At 39.3% G+C, this 10,751-nt stretch overlaps 1 protein-coding gene and 1 long non-coding RNA gene across 2 annotated transcripts; both read right to left on the minus strand.

The window, feature by feature from the left end:
• Positions 1-978: 978 nt before the first annotated feature.
• ccdc78 (coiled-coil domain containing 78) lies at positions 979-8,841 on the minus strand. Its single transcript, XM_042398160.1, has 11 exons — positions 8,484-8,841; positions 7,569-7,619; positions 7,342-7,430; positions 6,970-7,048; positions 6,650-6,775; positions 6,360-6,556; positions 4,740-4,914; positions 4,001-4,044; positions 3,832-3,913; positions 3,603-3,703; positions 979-3,520 (listed from the first exon to the last, which is right to left on the minus strand). The coding sequence occupies exons 1-11, from the start codon at positions 8,802-8,804 to the stop codon at positions 3,433-3,435; spliced, it is 1,353 nt and encodes a 450-aa protein (XP_042254094.1). The 5' UTR covers positions 8,805-8,841; the 3' UTR covers positions 979-3,432.
• Positions 8,842-9,586: 745 nt separating this feature from the next.
• LOC121887427 lies at positions 9,587-10,173 on the minus strand. The gene is made up of 2 exons (XR_006092965.1): positions 9,960-10,173; positions 9,587-9,855 (listed from the first exon to the last, which is right to left on the minus strand). It is a non-coding gene; the product is annotated as an uncharacterized LOC121887427 (long non-coding RNA).
• Between the last annotated feature and the right edge of the window lie 578 nt (positions 10,174-10,751).

The following is a 10,751-nucleotide window of genomic DNA, read 5'->3' on the forward strand; positions in this document are numbered from 1 at the left end:
ATATCAAACACAAAAAAAGTACTAAATCTAACCTCATCATTGGTATATTGCACAAACAATATGCAGCAATCTAAAAAAATCACCATATCAAGGAAAGTATAAGAAACAGCCCATGAAACTTGAATGAGCATTGAGTAAACTTCCATGGGAATGTCCTTCATGCTCACTTTTCCATTGTCATTCCATTTCTTTCTCATGATCTTTCGATACTCTCACTATCATACCGGATTCCTCTCCCACTGCCTCCGCATTCCTCGTACTCATTGTCACCTTTTCTTCCTGGTTCCCACTCTCTCTCTCCTTTCCTTGCGTTCCCATAAATCTCTTCCCTGTGCACTCCTCCACACAAGGCTTGTCCGTTCCAATTATGGCTGGGCCGTCCTGCCCCCCGGCTCACACACTCTGCACACACAGCTCGCTCTCATTAAGCCTGTATCAATTAGGCATTAACCTCCTAAAACAAAGGGCCTCTTGACGAGCAGCCCATCGCAGGCCATGTGAGGTACTTCCTCTGCATCGCTCGCTCCACCCTGCTTCCCATCCTCAGAACGACACATTCATCCCTTTTTTCCCCACTGTGCTGGTCACAAAACAAATCTGTGGCCGAATAAGCATCACCAACAAAATAGATGAGTGTAGAGGAAGTGGATAAGCATCAGATGTTTACTTGCAGTTGTAATGTTGATTAGTATGATTGAGGAGTATACAATCAGGGTCTTACAATGTCATGATTTTACATATACCACAATGCTAATGTCCTCGTTCTCTTCTTTAAAACAGTTGCAGTTTTCACATAAATTAAATATGAAATGAATAAATTAAATCTGACTTAACCTCCTGTTAGCAACAAAAGTATTATTGTCTGTGTTTGCAGTGTCATAGTAAAAAACTGGCTTGACAGTAGACAAGCTTAATGTTTTATTATGTAATTAAAAGTTTTAAATGTTTTCAATTCCCACATTTTAATGCAAAATACCATTATCATCAAATGAGGGCAAGTGTGACAATTACACACTAACAATGTAATGCAAGTGACTTTTATCTTGCTAATATAGGCTAAAATGAAACTGAGTGCTGGACTATTCACTACTGATGGTGAATGCAGCAACACCTCTACGATATTACACAATCCAGTGGAAGAGTCCTGCATGCTTCCTTTGTGAAACTTACTGTATAATGTTCAGTAAATGAACTCCATGGTAATATCTGAGGCTGTGTTTTTTTAAGTGTTGTAGATTACATTACATTGAAGAACCAAATGCAACTCCCTGGTTCACCAAAGACCAGACGTAAGACATTAAAACCATCATTGTAATGATCAATAATTGGCAACTTCACACCTTATCTTAATGTGCTTTACTCCAGGCAGCCATTGAGCTCATCAATACAGAGGCTAAATTTACGCAGCAGTTTAAATACTAAAATAGTAAGAAATGCTTATTTTAATGATTTAAATGAAGCTATGAGAGGATTAGGAGGAAACCTCATGTGACAGTCAACTGTGACTGGCATTCATCTTGAACTGATAAATTAATACTCATTAGGGTGAAACAATAGGATGTGAATAAAATATGATGAACTGGTCAACTGGACAGACAAGCTGCTTATCACACTGATTAAATGATGCTGTTGCTGGTTTGAAACTGGAGTGAAACTGACAGAGGAGGACAGAGGATGATGAGTTTTAACTCTTTCTCCTTCTGAGCTGACATTCAACACATGAACAAGTAAGAACTTGTGACTCAATCATTGTTTCACTCAGACTGATTTATCGTAAGCAATTTTTGAGGTTTGGTTGATGTATGACATTGGAAGTGGAGGCATTGTCCACATTTTGGTTAAGAAAAGTGAATTGACTGAATGAATCTGATTGTTATTATTAAGATTTTATTAAGATAAATTTATAAGTGTATTTATCAAAAGCCACTTGACCCTGCAGCATGTTGGGCACAAATGTTTCATCTTACAGTAACTGCAGATGATATCAGCCACTGCTTCTTTTTTTGGGATCTTTTTTAAAAAAAACAAACTAATCTTTGTCATATTTTCAACATCTTTAAAGCTTTAAACCAAAATCAAACTGGAGTTTTTTTGTCACCACATTATTATGATGATTATTTACATCATAATAGTGACCACATACAGTGGTCAGTAAATAGTTGTTCACAGTCCAAGAAGTCAACTTTTCCAAAATGCCCAAGTTGGAGAAAAAACTTGGCACTTTGCCTCAAGGACCAGCTGTGCTGCAGCAAACTTCAACTTTTACTCGATGCGTCTGTGACAGTTTCTACTACTGCCCTGACTGCCTTTTGTTTACTCAGAGTACATTTCATTTGTACAAGTTTGCAGAAGCCTCTGCAGACACTCTCTGTCTTTGTTGGCGGAGCAGCAAAGAACAACCTGGTTTTGATTTTCCCACAGATCCACCGGTGAGAGGAGTGGTCCCCAGCACCCAGCGCTTTGGCACAGTGACTATGTTGGCACAAACCCAAGCTGAACACCCCCCACCCCTTTTCCCAGGGCCCTGGGAGTGTAATACATTACCAACAAAATCCCACTTCCCATTCCTCTCAAACTTTCACACCCCTGCTCCCCCTCTCCCATGGCTGGCATGCCCCCTGAAAAGGGGATTGGGGTGACATGCATATGACTCTTTCCCTCTCCTCTATTTTTTCCCAGCATTCCCCAGAGTATTTTAATTTCAAGATTTTTGTTTTTTTCACCATAAGAGTTGATTTGACACTTTTTAACTAAACTTTTCAATTAATTACACGTTTAAAAGGACCATCCGCTTTTAAAGCTATGTCAGCTGTGAACTATGGCATGAACCCAACCACCCAACACACTAGGAAAAAAAAATGCAGACTCTTTCACCGTTAAAGGGATTTAAAGGGAATGTATGCGTATTCACAACAACACTGAGGTTATAAATATATATATAAATCCTCTTTCTGGAGAAGGCTGGCTTGTTTGCGCCACAGCTCACAGCACGGCATTGAGGGGAGAGTATCCACGGGTGTGTATGTGTCTGGGTAACGTGTAATGACATTATTCTCACCAGGGTGACCCCTCATTGTCACCACGCTTTCTTCTCCCGAGCTCGTGAAATTGACATAAGCTTTACAAACATTCCAGGCATTTTTTTCTCAAGGCCAGATTTCTTTGGGGGCCTTTCATAGAGAAAAGCACTAGAATGAGCAGCACCCCCTAGTGCCTGGACAATTCCCAAACATCATGTTTTTATGATTTATATGGAGAATCCATTTAAAAAAGATTGATTATAAACAGCTTACACTTACCGATTTGATTTGTTGAAGTATGATTTTACAGAAATAAATGTTTAAGACCATATGTTCTCATTTTCAGCTTATATGTGAGGTTAAAACTATAGTTTAAATAATATTTGAGTACAGATTTCGTTGCCAGAGTTTTTTAACTGAGTGATGAACGAGCACTTTGGGAGCGCTCAGCCTCCTCTATCCCATGCAGCCTGCGGAGATGTGCGATCTCCTGTTTATACCTGCAGGTAGAGGTAAAGCTCGATAAAACAACTCCTCTGAAAGTGAACATTATATGACTCACACATGCAGCGACTTCCTGACCTGCCCAGGTGGTTGTCAATATACTCCTGCAACTCCGACACCTGCGCTTCTGCAACTGTAGCTCTGGTGATGAGGAGAGCGCGCTCCTTCTCAGAGCTCCCCTGTTGGAAACAAAGGAACTCTTCAAACCACCTTTATGAAAGGAAATAGTCTATTTCATCAGGGAAAAGCCTTTAAAAGTGAAGTTGTAAAACAGGAAGATTTTAAGGGGTGAGAGAGTTTTGTTTACCAGTGTAGAGTCTATGATCTCCTTCAGCTGTTTCTGTATGTCCAGCCAGGATTCCTCGCTTATCTGCTCCAGTTTTGCCGGCCTGATGGAGTCACATTTTTCATAAATTTCTATGTCAGCCACAGCTGACCACTTTTGTCAGTTATTAAAATACAAAAATGACACTCACTCCTGATGACTTAGAGTTTGAACTGGCATTTTGAGGACAGCCACCTGGAACAGAAAAGTCACCATCAACACATTCATGTAAACCAGTGGAGCAATAAAAGATTTTGAGTATGTGACATTTTGCCTCTAAAAAGTGGAAAAACTGTTATTTCTTTTGTTTATTTGTTATTTATTGTTATGGGAGCTTTATTGGTGGAGGCAATTTAGTAAGAAACACACATCTAAACAGGTTAAAGAAAATTCAATGATCCATATGTGCAAATATGTGTAATTATCTCCTCTTTCATCCACCCTCTCTGCTGTCACAGCAATACAGCAAGTTTTCGTCATGTGCATGTGTGCATTTAAAAGGCCAATTAGGAAACTGGTATAGCTGTATACATGGCCAAGAAATCATCCAGTAGAAATCTAACTGGTGAAATCACTGAAGAAGTCACTAAACTCATTGAGTTACAGCACCAAGTTAAGATTTAACAGCAACAAATCTCACGTCCGTCCATGTTACTGTTACATGATCTGCAATCTGCCTCTGCAGCAGGAATGCTTTTTGTCGCCCTAGGACATAAACTTTGAAGTCATGTTTTTCCAGTTCAGCACTCACAAAACAAATGCTCTAAGGCTTTATAATAGAGGAAGTATGGACACAAAGAAGAATCCCCACAGACCAAATACAAGCATTCACCAGACAAAACAAAAGCAGATCAATCCACTTCAAAGCAGCCATCTTTCTTTTGCACTACCTGCTCTCGGGCCACCTGCAGCTGACCCTCCAGCCTTGCCTTGTCCTGCCAAAGGTGCTGGAGCTCCTTCTCAGTTTCATCTCTTAGCTCACTGGGATCCAGGCTGAAGCGGGCTTCTGGGGGTCCAGAGTCCAGACCGCTCTCTGGTTTGGCCAAAATCTGTTCCCTCTGAACCCTAATATCATGATGTATAGAGTGAGATGTAGGTGCAGATGTATTGATTTATAGACTGTTCATCCCCTCATAGTTATCAGGTTCTATCTGTGTTCCAAGTGGTTTTGAGTTATTGAGGTTCAAAGTTTTGACATCCTAGTTAGCAAAACTGATACACACCACAGATCTCTTATTTGTAAAATGTAATGTACTCTAAAAATATTATATCAAAATCCTATCACATTTTACATGGGGTTATAGTCAGGTGATAATTGACATTGTGGGTGTATGTGATGTGCTGTTGTGTGTAGCTTTGTATTTTGTATGGTGTGTTCTGTGTGGTTTTTTTGGGTGGTTCTTTTTTTGTTTTGTTTTTGTTTGTTTTTTTGTTTGTTTTTTTGCTTTGTACTGTTTTTTGTTGTGCTGTTGTATGTTTTGATTGTGGGGGACTATGGATGCAAATTAGCTTCGAGCTAACTCCGGTGCAGTGCATCTTTAATGTTTAAAACTGCACACTGTCCCAATCAATAAATAAATCAAATAGATTTCAACTCTGAGAACTCTTTTTGTTTGGGATTATAAGGTTCGATCTGCCGAGGCCTCACAGAAAGTGATTTTGTTGAAAAAAGTAGACAGATTAGTCTTATTTTCTTTTAATACACAAAATCAGTGTATCAACTAATGAAGGGAGTTATAATTTACAATATTTGGCCACAGACAACAATTTAGCTGTTTGCTTTAAATTTAGACATAACTACACTTGGTTTTCACTGACAGATTTGACCTGATAATACTGTTAATCAAGTTTTACTGACAACAAAATTCAAGAAAATTGGAAAAAAAACACTCATTTGTTGTTGTTGTTGTTGTTTTACTGCAGTCTCTATTTCTCTTCATTGCAGAGCCTTTCTTGTCCTTTTCTGCTCCCAAATTTACTTAAGTAACTTAAGTCGTTAATAATAACAGTAATTTTTGGTAACAACTGTGCTAACTGTGTAATTAAACTCAGCAAGCTAGCTGACTAGCATGGTAGCTAATTTGCTTCTCACTGAGCTCAAACAAGATTAGAAAAAAAAACTGACTTTAACTCAGTGTTTGTATCAGTGTCATACATAATTATTCTGATAAAATAATCAATTTGGAGGTTTCAAAACTTAAGAGCTTTTCAGCTCCTTTAACCAGAGAGGCAGAACCTGATTCTCCTCCTGTCTACATCCAGAGATCTGATTGATGTTCTGCAGATGGAGCCTTATAGCACCATGTTTGAGATTGATTTTTGAGATGCAACCTTTTCTTTTCGCAAACTTCAGGGCCAATAATGCAGAAAAACTATACAAAATATGAAGCTTAATATGTATAGCAAGATGTTTGTGGCTTGGTGTATATAACCTGAATAGTACTAATAGACAAGTAAACACACGTGTCCAAAGCAAAAAATAGCAGAACATATAATGTACAAACTGTCACCTGTATGCAATAAGTAGGGCGTGATGGGTCTTGGTGATCTTTTGTAGTCTCTTCTTATAGGAGCGAGCAGCAGAGGCGAGCTGCTCCTCTCTGACCCTGTAGGATGAACGAACATCTTGCAGCATGTCGTCCACAAACACCTTCATCTTACTTCCCTCTGAAGGGGTTTTATTTTCTCCACATGCATCGATGTAATCCTGAATGAAACACATGCAGATAGATGTCATGGTGGGGGCGGATGTTGTGCTGAAGGACTTTACCGACATATAAGTGTTTGTACTGCTACTCACAGCTAAGTCCTGTAAATAACACACCAGTCTTGTGCGGTATTCCTCATTAAGCTCTTTGACTTGCAGCTGCAGCTTTGAGTTCTCTTCTTCTACCTCCTTCACTTGGCTCTGAGAGCACATGAGGGCCTTGAAAGGAAGCAACACAAACACAAAATCATCCAAGTGATTTGAATTTGAACACATGTCCTCCATGTAACTTCTGTAACTTGCAAAAGAAATTTCTTTAACATTCAATCAGAGGCTGCAGGACAGTGATAGTATCTTTAATGATCGTAGGAATGTTATGTAAAGTATCAGTAGCTGGGATGCTTCATGCTCACCGCACTCTGCTCTGATAGCTTCTGCTGACTATTATGGATTGCTCTCTTGTTCTCCTGGTGCTCTTTACCCATGGCCTCCCTGATGACCAAACACAGGCTCAACCACAAAAGACTAGTGACCAAAATCCAAAGACAGCCACATCACAGGAGGAGGCAAAGAGACCACATCACACACACACACAGCAAATAAAGCCGCAGCTTTAAACTAGAACTAAGAGCTAAAAATCAAAGAGGAAACCGCAGAGCAGATGTGATGAACACCAGGACATACATCCAGAGATGTGTATCAATGACTGGAAATGGAAAGATAATGACGTTTCATCTTAATTAGGCTTGTGCACGAGTAAATGACAAACATTCACGGGCCCTCACACTTGCTCTTCTAGTTTCTTCTGCTGCTCCTTGTAGCTGTTCTTCATTTTCTCCAGCATGTCTTTGATCTCATCTTGGTTTCCAAGTAGCTATGTGAGAATAGAGGAAAGAAATGGCATAGGGGAAGCTACTGAAACTCCAGTCAAACAGTTTTCTTACTGTAAAACAAACGGGCTGGCCACTGTTCCAACAAGGAGATATAATGTATTTTGTACAGAGATACTCACAGTTTTTTCTATAGTTTTTTGCTCCTTGTCCAAAGCTGCCAGATCCTCGGGCTGTTAATACAGTGTAAAAGTGGGCAACTGTAATATTTCAAATTTAATATTTAGCCCAGTTTATCCTAAAATTAAAACTGGTCAAATGAGAATATTATATACATACATAGTACTTTTACAATCCCAAAACAACGGTTAATTTTGTGTGACCGAGGCTTTCTCAGTGAGTAAAAAACAAGACCAGAGGTACATCATCATGTTCCTCACATTGCATGTAGAAATGTGAGAAACATATTCTGCTTATGTTGGAGTGTCAATAGGAATTTTCTTTTGGATGTCTGGAGTGGGACCAGCATGCTTTGTGTCTGTTTATTTTAAGAAATGATTCTATCTTAAAGTCCCCCTCCACTTAAAAATATGTTTTTCCTCTTGTTCATACAGTTGGATGCTTGAGCTTCACTGTGCAGAATGATTTATGTGCAGTTTGACACTAGAAGGCTGTTTTCACATTTAACTACTGAAAGTGGAAAATTTCTTTGTGCTTATTGAAAATCCGATTTTAAGGGTTGGGCCTATGAGCGTGATTTGTGACATCATGCCAATTTGGAGCCGATTTTAGTCCAATATTCAACTTACACAAGTGTGATGTGGAAACTTGAAGCCTTCAGTGCACAAACACTGAGAATGAACTTTACAGTGAAGTAGGAGACATCTTGTGTCCAGCAGTTAAACTTTTAAAATGAAATATATTTGCATATTCATAGAATCTAGAATTTTTTAATGAGGGAGTAATTTTAAGGATTTTAACGTGGTAATTATACTTTTTTGTGGAAAAAACATGTCACAGAGTATTTTTAAACATCTCAATACATGTCTGGAGGGGATCTTTAATTTACCTTTAAAGTACCACTATTACTGTCTCACCTTAACTCTGTTATGTGACATGCGGCTGATTAAGGCCCGCACCCTGTCCAGCTCTCTGTGAAGGCCCTGGGTGGTATTCTTAACACTCTGCTGCTGCTCCTCCAGCTGTCTGCGGAGGACGTCCTGAGCTTGGGCCAAGGCCAGCAACTCGGCACTCAGCTCCTCGCTTTGAGCGAGCTCTTTGTCATGGGCCTCAACCAGAGCCAGGTAGTTCTTCTTGAGTGTGGCGTACTCCTCTGTCAATTCTTGGCCACTCTTCTCTCCCACTTTCAGTCGAGCCTCGGCTGACTGGAGTTCCCCGAGTAACTTGTCTCGCGCCATCTCGAGCTCTGTTATCACACTGTTTTGGTTCAGTATCTAAGCAGGGGAAATAAAGAGCAGCACAGACAGCCTCATTGCTTCAGGATTAAACTTTGAGCAGGGCTGTAGTGGAGGGTAAACCTCTGAAAATGCAATTTAACCCTTAGAATGTGAAGGAATTCTCCATCCCAGCTGTCTGGCCTTCTGCGGGTCAAGCTGACTTCTCTTCACGGTTGTTCTCATGGGAACTTGCACTTAAGTATATTATGTTATCACTCAAGCCAAGGCTGTCTGCTAAACCAGTGGTTCTCAAATTGGGGTCCGAGTACCCCTAGGGGTGCTTGAGGGGGTTCCAGGGGGTCCCCAGCAAAAAGGGGAATAATTTATTTTCACTATAATTCCAACCATAAGTAACACAATAACAAAATGTTTGATTATTTTGGTCATGGGTTTCATATACTTTGTGTAATAAAACATCTAAAAGCAAAATCTTATCAGACGGGGATCCGTTGTCTAATTTGTGTCAGTTTGGGGATCCTTGATGTGAAAAAGTCAAAAACTACTCTGCTAAACTAATTCTGATCTGGACTTTAGGTGTTGCTTACCTCTCTGCCTTCAGATTTTAGGTAGCATCTCATGGTGTCAACTCTGTGCACTAAAACTGTATCCAAATGTCGTGTTAATCAAATAAGTGTCAGTAAATTATTTTGCTTAAGACATTGAAGGTTTCCTGGTACTTTCTGAAATACAACTCCAGATTTCCATCACATAGAATACAGTTTCCCCAGACTTTTTTAGGCTGATTAAATCTTTCTTGTCCTCAAATCCTTTTATTGTGAAACAAAAAAGTAAAGATTAGTGCTGTATACAGATATATCACACTCATTAGAAGTATGCTCAGTTGAAATGAGTATCTGTTATACTCATCAGATAAAGGCCTGAGTTTATCCACTGTTTTTATTTATCACTTCAGATAAACCCTCACCTTGTTTTTTAGCTCAAATGTCTCTTCTTCAAACTGCTCTCTCGTCTTGTTTGTCTGAATTTTCTCCTCCACAAGCTCCTTAGATATCTGAAAGATGACGGGAAAAAGAAATGCCTCTGCTTTTAGGTTATATATACTGAACAGATACAGCACATTGTACCTATAGTTAATGTATACTTGACATATTGTACCTTCAGTCTCTCCTCTTCACTCTGGACTAGCCTGCAGGACAGATCTGTGTTGGAGCTGGCCAGATGACCTAGTCTGCTCTCTAAGTAACCCACTTTAGCAAAAAGTCGTTCATTTTTGTCAAATAGCTGCAACTACAGTGAGGTGAAAAGAAACAGACTTGTTTACAATGAAGGTACATTCCCTGAAATCCTTTCAGTTAACAAAATTATTTGTCCAAATCACCTGTTGATTGTGTTGCAAATAAAAATAATAATACAACAACCATATGAAGACTGACAACTGACTGACAGCAAGACTATTCATTTACTTACATTTTCCGCTGTTAGAGCATGAAGTCGCTCCTCAAGTTCATTTGAAGATGGCTGGTGGTCCCGTGTGTCTGTGTCCATCTTGTTTCAGAGTCAACAGCTTCATGATTTCACGCCTTCACTGTTTCTACCAACAGCATGTTGCTATGGCTTAACAGCACAAATATAACTGGTCTGGGCAGTTTTTCATACTTCATTTTACACAGACGATTACTGTGTATTCATGTATTTAAAGAACACCACAAATGTCATTGTAAATATAATTAAGTCAGAAAAAGGCTCATCATGGTGTCTTTGACTTTCACCACTACCTTGAAACTGATTCTGTAAGGTTTAAAATATTTACAGGAAGATTTGTTTTCATATTTTCCCTATTATATCACATGAAACAGACTCCATAGGGACCTCTGTGCTTAATTGCTGCTTGTAAATGATTTGGTCATTTATTTTCAGCCTCAGAAACATCAAGGCCTATTCAAAGGC

Source organism: Thunnus maccoyii, chromosome 20 (assembly GCF_910596095.1).
Source record: "Thunnus maccoyii chromosome 20, fThuMac1.1, whole genome shotgun sequence".
Taxonomy (NCBI): domain Eukaryota; kingdom Metazoa; phylum Chordata; class Actinopteri; order Scombriformes; family Scombridae; genus Thunnus; species Thunnus maccoyii.

Excerpts from the sequence above, each read along its gene's own strand:
- ccdc78 (XM_042398160.1), bottom strand. The coding sequence starts at position 8,804 with ATGGCGCGAGACAAGTTACTCGGGGAACTCCAGTCAGCCGAGGCTCGA. Across the intron at positions 6,557-6,649 it reads GTTATTTACAGGACTTAGCT|GATTACATCGATGCATGTGG; the intron begins GTGAGTAGCAGT and ends TGTTTCATTCAG. Across the intron at positions 4,045-4,739 it reads TGCAGGTGGCCCGAGAGCAG|GTGGCTGTCCTCAAAATGCC; the intron begins GTAGTGCAAAAG and ends TTTCTGTTCCAG.